Source organism: Lemur catta, chromosome 23 (assembly GCF_020740605.2).
Source record: "Lemur catta isolate mLemCat1 chromosome 23, mLemCat1.pri, whole genome shotgun sequence".
In the NCBI taxonomy this organism is placed as follows: Eukaryota; Metazoa; Chordata; class Mammalia; order Primates; family Lemuridae; genus Lemur; species Lemur catta.
In genome coordinates this window covers 19,540,111-19,559,700 of record NC_059150.1, presented here as the reverse complement: position 1 = coordinate 19,559,700, position 19,590 = coordinate 19,540,111, and the positions used below count along the sequence as shown (strand labels likewise).

Genomic DNA, 19,590 nt, shown 5'->3' with positions numbered 1-19,590 from the left:
TCACCACCACCATTGATTAGCCTTCCCATGGGTCTAGGACTGAACTCCACGCTTCACACATATTAGCACATTTAATCCCCACAGTAGCCCAATAAGATTCCTGGTTAATTGATTATTTACCAGAATTACACAAAATTATGAAAATATGGAGAAATTTAGGGTGGAAAATAGTAAATGAAATCTAAAAACAACTGAATCTAGATTTTTATGGTAGCTCCTCTTAACTCTTTTATAGATTTTTTTCCCCAGAAACAGAGAGCGTAAGTGGCTCCTGAATAATCTTCGTGCCATTTGTTCCAAAAGCCCTTCCTTCCGCTTACTCCTTCCCCAAGCATCGCTCTCAGCAGACCCAGCGCGGGTGATTCAGAAACTTGTGCCTTCGCTCACAAACAGCTTTACGTTTCTATCAATTCGCCAACTCCTGCAGGTTCTTACCTGTCCAGCAGCAGTTCCAGCACTTCTTTCGTGGAGGCAAAGCCTCTGTACGTTGACAGGAAGATGCTGATATAGGTAAAGTCATTGTCCCCAAACGCTGTCAGCAGGTTCTCCACAAGCTTCTCCAAGGTGCCAGCTTTTATGGTCCTGATCTTACAGGTCTCATACTGACTGACTGTATGTCCTGGAGGCAGCTGGTCCCCTTCAACCTATGTAATAAATTAATGATTACCATCAGGAGAAATGACTCCTTAAAGTAAAACTGGAAACATTAAAATAGTTGAAGGCCATGGGCTGTCATGCTCCCCATCTCTCTTATTTCATTTTGGTATGAGCCATGCAAGGCAATGCTCTCTCCTGTGAGTTTAGGGTGGTGGGAAGTGGCAGTGCTGGTGCTGGTGGTGCTGTGTGTTCCCTTCCCCCCTAGAAGTCGAGGCATTACTTCATACTGGCACATTTTTATCACGGATGTTTTCTAAGATCCAGGATCAAGTTTAGCAAATGTTATCAAGCATTCCCTTTGTACTGTTCCAAGGCAAGTTTTCAAACTCATTCTTAAAGACAGCTCCGACAGTGGGTTGCTGGAGTCAACTCATATTGGCTTTGGAGAGATGACTGTTAAATTTTTAAGATGTATGTGAGCCAGTTGACATCATGTTGATAGCTTGAAAAAAAAATCAGCCATGGTAGGAGTACGTTCTCCATGGAAATCTATGGAGATCTGACCATGACCTGACATTGTCAGTCTACAGGAGGTGATGTGCATTCTGATTCGATATCACCAGCAGTCAACAGAGTTGACTGGAGAAATGGTCGTACCAAGCAGCACTGGGTTAAGCTCTGGGGAATGATGAGAAAGGTGGGTGGGGTGTATGACCCTGCCTTCTGGAAACTTCCAAAGTGTAAGAGAAGGCATTTACTCATGAGACGTAGCTATCACATGAGAATGAAACTATAAATAATATTGGTAGGTACAACTGTCATTTGGTAGATATAAACCATAATACATAAAAATTAGTTGGTAATAAAATCTGTAAAGCTTAAAAATTGAGTATGAGGGAAGAGAATTAAATTGAAGAAAAATATTGGTGTGCCTTACATTCTGCAGTAAATCTGTGCCTAACCAAATATATAGAAATGCTTTTCAAAGTCTAACTTGTCCTTCGTAGGCACTAGAGAAATTTACCTACAGAGAGGAGCTCTGTATAAATCTTTTTCTGAAGCAAATAATTATCCTAAGTGATGCAAACAAGCCGAATGCATCTGATGCAGTTTTTCTGAGTTGAATCGTTTTATATCATATTTTCCTACACTGAAATAATCAGAAGTGAAAATTAAAGAAGAGAGTACTGAATCGCTAATGACGCTATTGTGCTTACTAAGTGGCATGTTTGCTTTTTCTTCACCTGGCCCGTCAGAAATCGAACTACGACAGGGAAATTAACAGATGGGATTTGCTTTCAGAAAGACCGAGGTGGTGGCAATCGCTTTTAGAAGGGGGTTAGAATAGCTTACTGTCATCATGTCTAACTGCTAGCAGGAATTAAAATTAAGACTCTAGCTTATATGATGGATGGCTTTCTTTCTTTATTTAATTTTTGAAAGTTTTCTAAGGAGAGGGATCTGGTTCAGGCAAAATATCAAATGTTTCCTTAGGCCTCTTAAGACTGTTGACTTAGATCGTGGCCTAATAACCATTCTTTATCACTCTATATGCAGCTTTACAGCAAGCCTAGTAGTACCCATCTGTTCCCCAGAAGCTCCAATTAACTTTAACCAGAAACAATAAGTGAAAAAGATACATGGTTTCAAACTCTAATTACATTTTTAATTACGTACAGTGTCGCCATAAGTGTGTGCTGTAAAACACTAGTTCCAAGAAAAGAAGGTCCTGTGGTCAAGTTTGGGAACTACAGAGTTCGAAAAAGTCAAAGACATTTCTTTACTGCAGAATTTCTCAAAGTCTTTATTATGCTAACATGTGTTATTAAACTCAGAGAGGGATACGGTATATGACATTTCCACATGGATTTCTCTTTATTCTCAGAGCATCTTGGAGAACTTTAGAATGAGCACACTTTAGAAAATGTTGACTTAGTAAATTACTGTCATGCATTTAAAACTCAACTCATATTTATCACTTTTCTTTTAAAAAAGAAAAATCGGCATCATAATTAACATATTTATTTCAATATATAATTTGAATTAATCCTCCAACATCTATATTCCTTTGATCTCTTTCTTAATACTAAAATGTAGGGATGTTTTGTGTTTTTTACTTTGTCGCTCCAAAAGACCAGGCCAAAATAATTATCAGCCTGCACAATATTAAAAAATAGCAGTTAGAACTATACTTCAGTGTCAATGTTAACAACAATAAAAGGAATGGTCTCTCAGTTGTTAGGGATATTCAAGATCTGATTCTAAATCAAGCGTCTTTATCTTGTGATAATGTCAGGGTTCCCTTACCAAACAATTTTGAAGTTTGATGATTGTTTTTTTTTTACTTACAAAGGCAAACTGCACTTTAAAACTAAATCTTTCTTATGTTAAGTAATGACTATTTAAAAGAACTCATTTTTCACTGAGTACTGATGTGACCAAAAATTCAAACACAGAGAAAAATACTTGTCAAAGGAGCTGATGAAGTGGGTCCCTTTTCCTGCCAGAAAGCAGATTCGGCAGGAAGCCACGGCCCTCCCTTGGGAATGGGATTATGTTTCTCATTAACCCAGTCTCTTCCTTTCAGTCTTCCTTTTACTCTGAAAAAAATTTTAATATGCATACACGATTCCCATAAAAGTCCTTTTAACAATTTTGTGCCTCAGTGTTTGCATCTGTGCATTAGGGAGAACTATGTTTGACCTAACAGAATGGTTAATAAAATACTTTGAGTATTTAGATTTTAAAAATCATTCTGTAAATGCAATGAGTGAGCATCAGTGACAATATCATAAAATGAAGTAGAGAATTGCTCTGATGCCTAAAGTCATTCCCACAAAAATTAACAATGCGTGTTAAGGTGTCAGAGCATTTGTTTAATGTCATTTTCTGTAGATTTGCTCAATATCCTGATATGTACTTGTTATGGCAGGGGGAAGACCAGGTTTTTCAAGATGAGTTCTAATTTACCAACATTAAAATTGAGTACATTTTTTATGAAACCAAAACTTAAAATTATCTGCTTACTACTGTAATTATTTTAAAATGAAATTGTAGAGGAAGGAAACACACACAAAAAAATACCCCATGCCATATGGTCAGACTGGAGAAGTTAAAATGTTAAGTTTCATTTTTGCAGCAAAAGATTCAATAGGTCCATAACCCTTTTAAGAACGACTTGAGGGCCTGTTTTTGTTTGTATTATCTTAGTAACTTTGAATTGAAGTTTAAGAGAAAAGAGGTAGAACCCTTGGCAGACAAGTGTTTAATCACCCAGACTTAGAAAGCAAGACATGGCAGGCGGAGCTGACCCTGTGGGTTAGCACGCTAACAGGAAACAGCTCAATCTGGATTTAATCACAGACCGTCGCTTTACTGACAAGATCATGATACCGAGGCCACAAAAATGTTTCATGATTGTTTTTCTGGTTAATCTTTCTGCCATTAGAATTCAGCTTGTTCTAAGAGAACATGTCTGATTCCTACGGGATAAATATGAAAAATTCTGCCCAAGTGTCTTAGCCTTGGAATTTCCATAATTATCAATTTTGGCACGAGGAGGAGAGGAGACAGAGCATGCGAGAGATGAAACATGCCATATTTCAACGCTGTTTCCAGTCATGGAGAAATATGCTCTTTCACCTCCTAAAACATAAACTGTTAACAACTTGGGTGTTTAATTTGAAAAAAAAAATTCCTTCAATCAAAATAATACTCCAGTCATCTGATACTTTTAACAGAGAACATGTTAAGTAAACAAGCGCATTAGCATGGAGACAGTATGGAGTCCTCCAAGTCACGCTCCGTCTTCCCTCTATCAGTTCTCAGGCATCTTGGCCTGAGCAGCAAAGTGCATGGTGACCACTCTTCTAGTTGCTAACTCCCTAAGAAAGTCTAAAGCCTACATCCAAAGTCTTATAGACTTTTAAGAAGGCACACATTATTATCCCTACATTCATCCCAAAATTCCAACAGTAGAATTTATACTCCCTTTTACAAATGCCCTACACCACTACCCAGCCACAATACCAAACCACCACAGCACAGAAGGAGCGTCTTTTGTCCCAAACACTTGGGACCAGAAGTGTTTTGGATTTCAATTTTTTTGCTGGATTTTGAAATATCCGCATGATACTCATCAGTTGAGCAGCTCTGTTCTGAAAATCCAAAATACTCCAGTGAGCATTTCCTCTGAGCATCATGTCAGCAGTCAAAAAGATTCAGATTTTTGGAGCATTTCAAAGATTTTGAATTTTCAGATTAGGGATACTCAACGTGTATAGGAGGGCTGACTCGCAGATAAGCTCTGCTCATCTCTCCATATTATTCAAATGCATATGTTAAATTTCCTTGCCCTGCAAAGAAAAAAATCCATTCTCTCAGTAGCAATCATGTATGTAATGACACACAGCATAACATTATAACAAGCACGTCTGAGTCCTATAGTGCGCTATTTAAACATGGGCCATTCCAAGATGTAAGCAGTTTATTTAAAAATAATTCTAGGGCCTGTGATGTCAAACTCGGCATAAGCTTCTGCTTTGTGTGAACTTCTACTTTGGGTATGGACTTACTTTTTTGCTAAGTTATAGTTGCCAGATAAACTACAGAATGCCCAGTGAAATTTTAGTTTCAAATTAATAATGAATAAATAATTTTTTGGTGAATGTCCCATGCAGTATTGAGAACCTACTCATACAAAAAAATTTATCTGAATTTGAAATTTAATTGGGTGTCTTTTTTTTTTTTTTTTTTTGAAACAGAGTCTCGCTTTGTTGCCTGGGCTAGAGTGAGTGCCGTGGCGTCAGCCTAGCTCACAGCAACCTCAGACTCCTGGGCTCAAGGGATCCTCCTGCCTCAGCCTCCCGAGTAGCTGGGACTACAGGCATGTGCCACCATGCCCGGCTACTTTTTTTTATATATATATATATTTTTAGTTGGCCAGATAATTTTTTTCTATTTTTAGTAGAGACGGGGTCTCGCTCTTGCTCAGGCTGGTCTCGAACTCCTGACCTCGAGCGATCCACCCACCTCGGCCTTCCAGAGTGCTAGGATTACAGGCGTGAGCCACCGCGCCCGGCCTGTCCTGTATTTTTATTTGGAAAGTCTAGCAGCCCTATGCTAGTTGCATATACAGAATGGATGTCTCATTCTTCATCTACTTATTCAGCCACACGTTAACCAAACTGCACTATGTGCTAGGCACTGACATACAAAGGTAAACAGCATGCAGTCCTGACACCCAGGTTGTTTGGTGTGATGGAGGAAACAGAATCAATGAAACCACTGTAATACAATGTGAAATAGTGGCAAGATAGGCAGGATATCACGGAAGCCCCCAAAGGGACCCAGTGTAAAGGAGGCTTCAGAAAAGGCTTCCTGAATAGGTGTTGCCTGCCCTGGGTTTTAAATTATGAATGGGAGTTCACAATGTCGGGGAAGGCACAGCAGGCAGAGAGATCAGCACTAACAAAGCCATTAAGAAGAAAGAAGTGTGAGGGGTGTTGGGACTCAGAAAATGATATCCCAAAGTATGGACCTTTGGCATGCCGAGTACTTTGAACTAAAAGAAACTGGGAGGTCTCAGAAGCAGCCTCTGATGCAAAGTCCCTCTCTGACCTTCTCCCGCCTTCCTGTCTCCCACCCTTCTTGCTCCCCTGAAGTGAGTCATAGAAACCATAATTCCTCCTTGCCCCCCAAGGTGGGTCATAGACACTAGAACCCCTCTCCTCCAAAGAAAGCCATAAAACCTATAAATATAACTCTAGCCTTCCCCCATCTTTTTGTGTAGGAACTAGCCATAAAAAAATTCTCTGACTACCTTGTTTGATAGTAGGTCATAAGACTCCCATTCCAGAAAGTTTCCTGCCCCATGCCCAAGTGGAAGGAATGCTACAGAGAGAGGCCAAGAAGAATTTGAACAGAAAGGCCTTGCTAGGTGCCCCACACCCTCAGTCTATTACCATTAAATCACGCCCTTTTTGTCCAGTTATATTTCTACATGGCTGTCCATTCTTCATCACACCTAAGCATAAACATGGAGACTTTTCCCTGGGTCTCTGGGCTTCATTTCTGAAGACTCCCACGTCATGTAAAACTATGATTAAATACATTTGTTTAAATACATTTGTTATACTTTTCTCTTGGCAACCTGTCTTTTGTTATAGAAATGTTGGCCATGACCCTTATGGCGGGTGAGGAAAGGTATGACACCTTTCCACCCCTGCAGGGGAAAGCATGGCTGCAGAAGCAATACAACAAAGGGAATGAATGCTTTGTCTAGAGAGTCAGCAGGGACTATCTGATTATGGAGGACTTAGGTTTCATGCTAAGGAGCAGAGACTCCATGTTCTATAGGAAATGGGAAACCAAAGACGATGTTTTAAGCATGGTCAGAGAAATCATTGTGGAGAATAGATTTGAAGAGGACAGTATTAAAGTCAGGAAAATAGTAGGAAAGTTGTTGATAATCCAGATGAGCAACTGTGAGGGCCTTAACTGGGACAATGATGATAGGAATACAGAAGTTGGTAGGCGAAAGGGACACATTTAAGAAATAGAAATAATCAAAACGAAAATTGTCAAGACTTAGTGATTAATTGGATGTAGAGGATAAAAGATGAAAGAATGAATCAGGGATATTTATCTGATTTCTAGTGTAGATGACTAGAAAGGTAATGGTGTCATTCATATGAAAGAAAATCAATGAGACGAACTCAGATTTTGGGGATACTGAATTTCACTTTAAAAACACAGAACTTTAGGTATCTTTGGGGCCAGGCCAATAGCAGTTATAATCTAAAATTGGAAGAGGTGTTTAAGATGAAAATATGTAGGACTTACAAAAATTAAAATAAATGCATTTCCAGGCACAGTATGTCAAACAGCAAGAGCAATAGACTGAGGATGGGATCTGGATGAATACCAAAATTCAGAGGGTGCCAAGAGTAAAGATGACAAGCACCAGAAGAGGCACCTGCACGTGTAGCAAATTCATACATAGCTTGATCTATGGCGGCATTTCTGGGCAGAGAAACCAGAAGGAATCTTCAATGCCAGATTCACATATATGCCGACACATGCACCTCCCAATTACGCAAACATATTAGCCGGTGCTATGCTGAAGCCAGCTTGTACTCCTTGCACAAACAACCGGGTAAACTCCTTCTCAACTCTATGTTCAAAGGCATCACGTTGGTACTGTAAATTCAGCGTGATGGGGATAGTTACACTATAGAAATACGCAAATGCTACAAATATGGCTTTATTTTGGAAAGCCAGTTGATCAGCATACCACCACCCAGGGGTCCCTCTCAGATTGTGTCCACAGTAAGTTCAAGAGAGACCTTCATACTGATTGAACGTTTTTCTCTTTCTATGCACATTCCAGTTAAGGCATCTGTGTTGTCACTGTGATCTTAGACCTTATAGAAGGTGGAAAATTATGCCTCTGAACTATAAAAAAAGGAGAAATGTAGAGAAAGAAGCGGCAGAGGAGCATGTGCATGGCAAATGAATGTGCTCTAAAAACAATTACAGGATCCCCAAGAGCAGACCTTGCTTGAAGCTACTAGTTAGAATGAAGCCACGTGGTCACGTTTCTACGGTGAGGACCTTCATCCTCAGGAAAATGCTAAGGGAGTTGTAATAACAAACAGCAGCCAGTGTTCTATCACACAGAAATCCCATCCCCTTTGGCCATCCTGTCTCAGCAGGGTTTCCTAGATCACCCCCATAGAGTCCAGGAACCCTTCTGGAGGAAACAGGAAGTTGTGTTTTCCCTCTCCTGAACAATAGCAGTATTCCTAGAGTCTTGATCCAACACCAATCCATAACAGACTCTATCTTCTCTAACACAAATCCCCATTTCTGACATTCTGGCCATCCTTTGCCACCCTTTAAGGATTCCCAAGTGTCCCAGGAGGCAGATTCAAATTAAGTGGATATTAAGAAGTTAGCTGACCACATTATCAAGTAAAATAATTTGACTATTATGGTACTTCTCTGCTTGAAACTCAGAATGCTAATGACTAACGTGCTATGAATTAACTTGGTTCCATTTCTATTTCTGAGACCAATTTACTAAGAGACCTAGGGCAAAAACTTAAAGTTTCAATGTCTTGGTCATCTACTTTACAAAAGCAAGAGATCACGGGCTATTTCGAGAAGTTCAAGGATTTCAAGTTGCATAGAGGGATGAGAGTTTGAACTGAAATGGTCACTGCTGCATTCACCAAATAACATCACAAATTGTCACATACAGTTTAGTATCCACAGTGAACATCCCAAACTCACAACTCCCTCCTTTTTCTCTCATTCAGAGCCTCAAATGTCCAAGGTCTTCATAACCTGAGGTCACAGGTTAACAGGTGCCCTGGCTTTCTGGAATCCACTCTGTTTTTGTGCAGCGCAGCCAATCTCTGTGTGGAAAGGGCCGCAGGGGGCGGTGAGCTTCTGTGTGACCTCATATTCCCTGTGAATGAAGCCTGCTATGAATGGAAAGGCTTCCCCACAGCCCAGAAGCGTTCCCAGCATGCCATAAATCCCGCAGACAGCTCCGTGGGGCTTTATCTCTTTGTGAGATTTATAAGTGTTCCTTCACCAATCTTCTGCTGGAGAAGGGGTGGGAGGAGGGGTGGCAACTGACTGGTGTTTCTGAACATAACAGAAAAGTCTTGAGTTTGATTCTTACTCTATGCCACAGTGAGGACTCTATCTTCTTCACTTTCCCATGGGATTCCTACGGGAACACTTAGTTCTCACGATTATTATCACCTATGATCATAATGATCAAAGATAAAAATCAAAGCCCCATTATCAAAATGCCAATAAAATGATTACTGCCCTGGATCTCAGAATTCAAGTCACGACACTGTCTAACTTGCTCCTTTCCCCTCAGAAATTAAAACTTTAAAGTCTATGGGACTTACAAATTTAGATGCAAAGTGTAGCTTTACAGTTTGCACAAAGGGGCCTCTGGCGAGTACTCTAACCCTCAGCACTGTGTCTGGCACAGTAACATTCCTAGATCATGGGCTTGCTAGAATTGGCTACCAATAGAGCAGGCAGGTATTTTTCAAGCATGTTACTGCTCTGATCACCCGCTTGCTCTGGGTGATCAAACCCAAACCCAGAGCAAGTTATAAAGAACAACTTAGTTTATCTTGAGTACATCTCTCTGAAAGATACACCAAAGTTAACTGCTTTTTTTCCAGGTTTTTCTCTTCATAAGCTATAAATTAATTCTAAGAAAATCATGTTTATGCCCTAAGTGAAAGGAAGAAAACAGACGCTTGTGGGTCAGATGCTCAATCCTGATAACAACCTTCTTGTATAAGAATTAGTCCTGGGGTTGGGTGGGCAAAAAAAAAAAAAAGAATTAGTCCTACTTTACTTGGGGAAACTGAGGTTTAAAGAAGTGACGGGGTCACACCCAAAGTTACCCAGCCAATTAGCATAAATGTCAAAGCCAGGATATAAAACCTGTTTTCCAGGATAAAAACCGCCCTGTTTTTCCATTGCGGTGTGTTGTCTAAAAACACAAAGCGATACAGTATCGGGTATTCAATCTCCATATCCGTACACCCAAGACTATCGGAACTCAATAGTCCATAATCTACATACTTCGTAGGATTGTTGTAAGAAAGAGGTAAGATCAGATGACAGATCTAAAAGCCTGTTGAAAGATTACAGGCTATTTGACGCTCTACAAATAAAAGAAAATATCATGTGTAATACTAAAATCCCTCCCTTTTCACTTTCTTTCCCCTACCCCAACTACTTTTACCGAGAGTTAGGTCTTACTACATCAAATGCTCTCTGGTATTATCCTTCTTACCTCTTGACACTGACTTGAAATCGTTGACACCTAAGGGTGAAAAATATTGTTCTGGTGCCAAAGATCCTCTTTGGAGAAAAATGAAAATCCCTCTCATTATTAGTTTCTTAAATGAGTAAATTAAGAAAGACGAATGCTTTCAATCAAGAGCTCAAAGAAAGCCAGGACACGGGTGTCGGAAGCTGTCGGAGACGCTACTGCATAACACAGAGCAGGAATCCGCGGGCGCACACACGTTCCACTCTGATTTCCAGATTGTTCATTAATTTTCCTACCTGCTAGGTTTACTGATCTACTCTCCAGTCCAAAGACAGCATCATTCTATTTTTAGAAAGAAAGGAAAATGAAAACAAAATGGTAATATGATAGATTATGAATATAGCCAGAATATACAGTTTGTAAATTCTGACACATTAAAAAAAATAAAGAAGATAGAGTATAGCAAGGACTGATAACTGTCAAAAACACAATCCAATTTCTCCAAATCAATAGAAACTGAAAAAGCAAACATTTTGTTCACTAGATACTGATGGCCAAAAATATATGTTAAAAGATAGGCTCGTCAGTTGTAAAGAAAAGATTTATCCTTCTAATAATATGCTCATCATTCCCATTGCTCATGACCTCCTCGTGATGTCAGTCAGTAAAAACAGTATTAAAAGAGCCTCCATTGGACAAAGGACCCAAAGGAGATACTGTGGAAACCTATAAAGAAAATAAAGGATTTCTACTCTTTGAACAGCTAATAGTAGAGATTATAGTGTGAATGTGAATTTTTTTCATTTAATGACATGGAAGGAAAGAGATGTGTGGAGCTTAGTACTAATGCGTATGACATGGACATTTAATAAATGCTAGGTAAATAAGCAGGGGCCTCACAGAGGGAATTTCAGAATTGATAGGGATAAGACCTCTTGCATCCCTGGGAGTCCAGTGATAATCATGGGAGTCCGGAAAGGAAAAAATAGCAAGGAACTGGATTCCATTTCTGGTTCTAGTTCAATTAATCATCAAGTACTTGCTAGTGCTTTCTATGTATCTCAGCAGTGAGTTAGGAGAGCTCTTTTTGGTGTAGCTATTCTTGTTCATTGCTAAACACACTTGAGTGGATTCATTCAACAAATATTTGTTGAATCCCTACTGTGTGGCTTCTGGAAGCCAGAGACACAGCAAAGAACCAGACAGACAAGGTGCCAGCTAACACAGATAAATGCACCTCCCTTTCAACTAAGTGAGAAGAAAGTAGATTTATGAGCCCATCACTGGCTGGACCTGGGCTTACTCTGATGAGTAAGAGTCAGTATCCCCTAGAGACAGAGTCTTCAAGCTACCTGAACCTGACAGTTTGATGCTGCTGTGCTGGAAACACCGCAGAGAGATGTGGCTGATGTCACCATCATGTGCATATAGACAGAGGCTATGAACACAGATAGAGCAGCTCCTTCTAATCAATACTGCATAACTATAAATACTAACTGTGGGTGAGACTATCGCCCAGATTGATATAAAATACAGTCCTTGGACATAGCTTCTCTGTGACACCTCAAGCAGTGCCACGGTGACTTATCAATGGATTCTACTATTCATTTGCATGGGTCAAATCAGTTTCACTTTAACCAAAGGCACTACTCAACTTCACCAAGACAACAAATCAGACGATAGGCTCAAAAAACGGTTCTGAAGTTTCAGTCACAGTAGTTTGAGTTTCTGAATATAAAATATTTAAGTGTTTTTTGTGGGAAATGCCACTAATAAACAACGTACATTTGGGGATTTATTTGAATACAAATTAAAAAGGCCTGTTTCTTTGAACACACTGAAGAGTTGGCAAGAATCACTTGCAGTGCTGGGCAGAAACACTGATTTCTGAGCCTATGCTCCAGAAAGTCTGAGCATTAGACTTAGAATAAAGCCCAGGGATCTGCGTTTTAACTAACATCCTAGGTGATTCTAAATGTAGCAGATTCATTGATCACCCTTTGAGAAATACTATGCTTGACAACATGAAAACAAAGACAAATAAGGTTTATTGATGGGAAAAAGGAGAAGTTGATTAATATAAGCTTGGACAAAGTCATCTGACCTTAAGGCTTCGTTTCCTCACTTATAAACTAACAATAATATTATCTCTACCTTCCTTAACTCACCTTGATATTATGAGGATGATTCAAAGAAAAAAATGTGGGCTACACTTTGAACTGCTTGAAATTAAAGAACTGTATAGTAAACTAAGGTATTATTAATACTCACGTCAATGACCTGAGATGCTTTCAAGCAAACCATGTGATCTTTCTTGTGTGTTTATGCTATGACATGCAACAGGTTTTCCTACAAAAAGGGAAGGTATTACAATTAACCTACAGAGTTTGCTTCTGCCCTCATTTTTCGTCCAGGTGGAAGAATCCTATGGAAATGTTTCATCATTTACCTCCTATAATATCCCTGTAGAATTAGCACTGTCAGTTCCCTCCTAGAACTCTTTGCCCTTTTTACTTATAAACATCATTTTCTCAAGAATAACAAACAACAGCAATTAATAATTCTGAGTACTTTGTACCTATCCCATAATAACCTTATAAAGCAGATAAATTCACTATCTCATTTTACAGATGAGAAAACTCCATAAATTTTCAGATAAATTTACTATCTCATTTTACAGATGAGAAAACTGAGGCCCAGAGAAGCTAAGTAACTTGTTCCTAGTAACACAGCTAGGAAGCGGCAAAGCCAGGATTCAAATACAAGTGGTCTGGACCCAGAGTCAGACTTCACAAACTATCTCATCTCCCTCAAAGTTCTCCTATGAATCCAAAGGCTCATCACTAGTTCCTCCTCCTTCACTTACCACCAATATGGAAAGATTTCCAACTGCAATCCTCTTTTCTTCTTTTTCTATATTCTTTCTGGCCATTTTACATATATGTGTGTGTGTGTGTGTGTGTGTGTGTGTGTGTATACACATATATGTGTGTGTGTGTGTGTGTGTGTGTATACACATATATATATTATATTAACTCCTAAATCTTTATCTCCAGTTCTTACTTTTCTTCTCAGTTCTAGACCTGAATTTCCAATTGCCACACATTCACCTGAACAGTTCATAGGCACCTCTAATTCAACACATACAAAAGGAGATTCACTTTATTCCTCTAAAAGCTCACCCTCCTCCAGCCTCTGACTTAGTTCATGATCCAAGCCACAAATATGCAAATCATCCTTACTCCTTCACTTCCCCCACCTCCAAAATCTACCCTGTCCCATCCCCTATAATATCTTTCCATTCTATTCTTCCTTCCCAACCTCATTTCCTTTGCCTTAATTGAGATTTCATTCTATAACTGAATATGTATAACAAGCACCTAACTAGTCTCACTTGCCTCTAGTCTTGCCCCTTCAACCAGTAATCTGTAGGCAAAATATTCTTTCTAAAATAGTAATCATGCTTTTAGAATAAAGCCACAGTATCTACTGAAGTTACACATGCCTATCCTATAACTCAGCAATTCTCTCCAGGTACAGTCTCAACAGAAATGAGTATATATGTCTGTCCAACAAAAAACAAGGACAGAACATTTATTGCAGTTTTATTTATAATAGCCACACACTTTCCACATCATGTTGCATTTGTTTGCTTACAGGTATCCTCCACTAGACTGTGGAATCTCTGAAGGTGAAGACTCTTCATACCTATATTAATATTTATTCCTCTGGAAATTAGCCTATAACCACATTAGTAATAACCACTTCATGAATATTAATTGAGTGAATATGTTTTTAAGGTAAAAATAAGTTTATCTAACAAACCTAATCTAGTGACATTATGATGTTGTCTAAATAACTTTTACTTGATTCTTCCAAATTTCATCAAATAAAAAATTTGTACATATAAGCAAGAAAAGTCTGTACAAATACAGTAAAAACACAAAATGCTTAATCATCACCTCTTAGCTGGGCTGCTAAAATAAACACACCTTTAAACTACCCTTATGGCATCCACAGTGATCTTTTAAAAACACAAATCAGATGGTGCCACTTCCCTGCTTCAAGCCTCCCGCTGGCTTCCCACAACACTTGCAGTGAAATCCGGCCTTTTGCCAGGGTTCCCAAGGCCCTTGCTGCCTATGTCCTGGACCTCACTACCAAAATCATCTCCTTCCCCCTCCAGGCCCCAACCACACTGGCCTTCTTCCAGCTCCTAAAACACAGCAAGCTCGTTCACACCTAAGGACTTTTGCATTTGTTCCTTCTGCCTAAAATGCTGCTCCGTGTGAGCATGTTCTCAGGCTGGTCAAGGTTTCATCGTTCACCTCTTTTGATGGGGCAGTAACCCTGCGATGAAGCCCCAGAGCAGCCCTCCAGCGTCACTGTCACACTACCCATCTGCCCCTGCCACACCAGGTCACCTTACCTAGGCTAATTCCTCTATAGCACTTACTTATTTACTCGTTTGTTGTGTGTAAACACGACAGACAACAGAGTCCTTAATTTATCTTGTTTGTACTATGTGGTGCATAGAATAATGTCTGCTACACAATGGGTGCTCAATAAATGTTTGTGGTGATGAATGAAAAACAAATTAATGTGTAATTCAATTGCATGTTATTTTAAAACCTGAATGAAAGGCATACAGAACTCCATAAATCCCTGAAAAATATTAATACAAAAATCTGTCCTTCTGAACTAAAAACCTTAGGTAAACAAAGTTAACTGATTCAATCTCTTCATGGCAGTTGAGAACTAAAGTGAACTTATTAAAATGACTGTTCCGAGCTTTATTTGAAGACCAGTTAATTCTGTATTTGGTTATCATGATTTTAAAAATTACTGAAGTCATGAGGTTTTTTTTTTCCTCCAGAATTCTTTTCCCATCAAGATTGAGATGCTGAATCAAACTACACATAACAATGATCTCTCATTCTCTGAGACTGACATTGCCCTCATTGTTCTATCAGATGTAAATGCCATTGAGCCAACTGCTTGCTTTGAAAACCGAGAGTGAGACTGTGCACTTATTTGACTTCTTACAACTCCAAGTGGGAGTATCAGAGGAAATGAATACACAATCTAATCAACCAGCTACGTGATATAAGTATAAATGAATACATCGCAAGAAATTTACTTGGAAGGTGTCGGACTACCAAGCAACTTCCAGTATTTTCTACATGAAAGACAGTGTGCAGAATAAGTCAGGGTTTCACCTGAAACCTTTTTAATTTTCCCTTTTTCCCAAGCCAGGTTCTAACCCTTGAACACAAAGAACATTGTTTGAGGTCTCTGAATTTATAATAAGTTTTTATTACTGAAACAAACTAGTGCCCTAACAGCTCATTCTAGAATGCTAAGTTATGATCATTGAACTTTATAGCAAGGGCCACTCACTATATTAGTTATTAAACCCTCTTAAGCGGAAGTCTAGAGCATCACCTCTTTATCATAAACCCCACTTTTATTCATTTATTCATTCAGAAATATTTATTGAGCTCCTACTATTACGGGACACTGTGGATACAGAAATGAACAACACAGACATGTTCCCTGTCCTCATGAAGCCAGCATTCAAGCAGAGAAGACAAAATATCAGACAGATAATTTACCAATTATTTGTCTAATTGCAGTAGAGACAATTGCTTCCCATAAAAAGGTGCTAAAAAAAACATAAGACATGAGGGGATCCCTGTCTTAGAGATCACAGAAAGTGTCCCTGAGGAAACAGATCAGAATAATGAGCACGTATTCACCAGGTAAAGGTTGAGAGAGAACATTTTAGGGAGGGAACAGCATGTGCAAATGCCCCCAAGCAACTTGGAATACTGAAAGGATAATGGGAAGCTGATGTGGCCACAGGGGAGTGGGCCAGGGTAGAGTGGCAGATGAGCTGAGCCTGGGGAAGAACTTCCATCTTTAACCTAATATCAATGGGAAGCTATTAAAAGGTTTCAAGCAGGTGAGTGTGTCATGATCAAATGTTAAGTGTAAATGTGAATTATCACAATCAGATGGGTCTACATGAAGAACGAAGTGTAGGAAAATAAGGAAAGATTCACTTAGAAGACGACTGGAGAAGGCAAGAGGTGAGAGCAAAGTTTCTCAAAATATGGACTACGATCCACCTGCATTAGAATCCCCTGGGGTACTTATGAAAGGCAGATGCATGGGCCCCACCTCCAACTTCCTAAGTCCAAATCCCTGTGACTGGAGAATTCGCATTTAGTCCCAGGTTATTATAACAAACATTAATGATTAAGAACCATAGTAACAATCCCAGAGGAATTCCTATGACGATAAAATGAAATAAACCATGATCGAACTAAAGTAATCTGCTTTTACTTGGGCATGGTGTTAACACTCTCCTTTCCAACTTTCTTTATTCCTTATCACTAGCAAGGGACCAATTTTACTCTTTTTCCATAGTCATTGATTACTATCCATTTTATTCAGAGTAGAAGCAGACATTGGCTTTGCCTTCAGCCTGACTGGAGCATACCAGAGGAAATGAATTCCTAAGTCAAGCAGTGTCACTACACAAGTTCACTTCTGGCTAGAGCATCTCAAATTGGGACTGATGTCATCTTCAGTTTGTGTAGTCCTTTCTAATATTCAGAGCTGTTTTACATACACAATCTCATTTGATCCCCACAATAATCCCAGCTTACATATGAGGACCCTAAGGCTCAAAGGGGCTAAGTAGTTTACCTGGTCACATTACCAGTAATTGCCAGAGACAAGAGTCAAGCCCAGATTCCTCAGACTCCAACGGCACACTGAAGGAGCAGTGCAGACAGCTGAGTAGGTCAGACACCCACCCTCGCCCTCCGCTCCCCGCCATTTGCTCACAGAAGACCCCCCATGCGCGGCCCTCTACCCTCATGACACACGTGGCAAACAGCGAGGGCCCATTCCATGTCACAGGCTGTGAATGGATCACAGACTCAGGTCCCTGCTCAACACCAGGTCAAAACTCTGCCTGTGGGGTATTGGAAGGGAAAACATACCATCGTAGGCAAATTAAAACATAGCTGTTCCGCGTTACCCAAACGATTTGAAGGCAAGTATTTTGATTTCATATTAAGAGGATAATGGTCATGGGACTATGGGAAATTATAACCATCTAAATCAAATGAAACATAAGCTTCTCTTGTCAAAGAGGTGTAATGGTCATGCTACCAGTAGTAATTGTATGTTTGGATTTTCAAAAATGCATTCTCCTCTCCAGTTAAAAAAAGTTGCAACACTTCCCTTTCCAGGAATGTGATTTAACTTAATAGCTAAGCTAATAATCACTAGCTGTTTATTTGGTACAAACAAAGAAAGCACTGTCTCTGCAAGAGGACACAATGGTCCTGGATGTGAGATGGATTTAAGTGTCTGTTGTGAGTGACCATTATATTATGTAACCAATGGAGCTGCATGAATACCTGTTACATAAGTCCACACAGCTTTGTCACTCGGATCAAAGTAGGGAGACTTTCCCTTCCCATTAAAAAGCTTTCCTCAGTCACTTCCATAGCTCGTAAGGCTAAAAAACTTAAACTATATTGATCCAGGGAGATTGTGTATGTAGCTACTATATCCAAAGCAAATAATGAAAGGGGAGAATAAGAAAAAAATGTTTTTTCAAGGACTAGAAGGCAACTGTGGAGGAGGATAAAATGTGTAAAAGGTCACACTGTTGAACTAAAGAGCTATTTTGTAGCTTTCCCTTAACTGAGGAGAAAATATAGCATTTTTCAAATCTACGATGCGATTTGACAGGCACCTAGCAGTCATTTAGAAGCACTTATTGATTCCTTTTGCCACGAAGACAGGAGAGGCACAAACAGGCCACTGATGTCATACAACACAGCAGCAGTAAGTGTGGAAGCAAAATTGGTGACAGATTCTAGTTGAGTACTTTTTAAGTTCAGCCACCTACACTTCTCTGAAGCCATAGCACCTAACTAATTCCACACCTTTTGGCTGAAAGTCTCTGAGACTTGGAAGGAAGGAGGCAATACCTTTAACATTTCCTTCCAGTAGACCTGGAAGGAAGTCGTCCAGGGTGTGAATGAGGTCAAGAAAAAATAAAATTTTAGAATATTTAAATCACATTTAACAGTGATCACTCGTGGGGCAATTTAGCGTTCAAGGTAGGAATTATTTTCCCAAAGAAGGACCCTTTAAACACCAATATTTTAAAAGTTTTATTTATTTGAGGGCAAGTTTCTGAAATATGTTAAATTTTTGCCTTCAAGGTAGAATATCTTGAGCATGATTTAACCTTTCCGTCATAGCTCAGGAGGCCAGCACTGCTGCAAGGGACTGTAGCATTTGCCCCCCAGATGCACTGACATAGAAGGGCTTATGCCAAAATTAAACAATCCCGTCTACCTACACACTTTTCCAATTCTTATGCCTGTGTATTTAAGCACTGTATCTTTCTTTCTTGCATTTATTTAACAAATATTTATTGGGTCTTCCATCTGCTAGGTGCTGTTCTAGACTCTCAGAATACAGCAGGCAGAAAAAACAACCAAAACTCATGTCCTCATGGAACTTATATTTTAATGCAGAAAAGAGGCAATCAATCATCAATAACAAGCAAACAAATAAAAGGGAATATTAGACAATGGCATTAAGGGGGAAATAAGCTGAAATGGGCAGATAGGGAGTTCCGGAATGGGGGAAGTTTGCAATTTAAATGGTGATTAGCAAAGACTTCACCAAGAAGGTGACATTGGAACAAGGCTTCCACTGGGATTGTCAGTTTTTGTTGCTATCAGCATGTCTAACGCTGAAAGCCCACTCTCTTCAAGTCTGCTACCTGTGAATGACTTGTAAACAAGTCATTACGACTATGTAAATAACCAACTTCGTTCTGTATTAAGAACTGACATAATATGCATCAAGAATGATAGCCTTCTGGCCGGGCGCGGTGGCTCACGCCTGTAATCCTAGCACTCTGGGAGGCCGAGGCGGGCGGATTGTTTGAGCTCAGGAGTTCGAGACCAGCCTGAGCAAGAGCGAGACCCCGTCTCTACTAAAAATAGAAAGAAATTATCTGGCCAACTAAAATACATATAGCAAAAATTAGCCGGGCATGGTAGCACATGCCTGTAGTCCCAGCTACTCGGGAGGCAGGAGGATCGCTTGAGCCCAGGAGTTTGAGGTTGCAATGA

At 39.6% G+C, this 19,590-nt stretch overlaps 1 protein-coding gene across 5 annotated transcripts in view; it reads right to left on the bottom strand.

The window, feature by feature from the left end:
* Positions 1-19,590, bottom strand: part of RGL1 (ral guanine nucleotide dissociation stimulator like 1) — a 150,166-nt gene that overhangs the window by 73,136 nt on the left and 57,440 nt on the right. For all 5 annotated transcript variants that reach the window (XM_045536386.1, XM_045536390.1, XM_045536385.1 and 2 more), the window contains one exon: positions 436-644. In XM_045536386.1, coding sequence (XP_045392342.1) covers positions 436-644 — 209 coding nt within the window. The remainder of the gene's footprint in view (positions 1-435; positions 645-19,590) is intronic.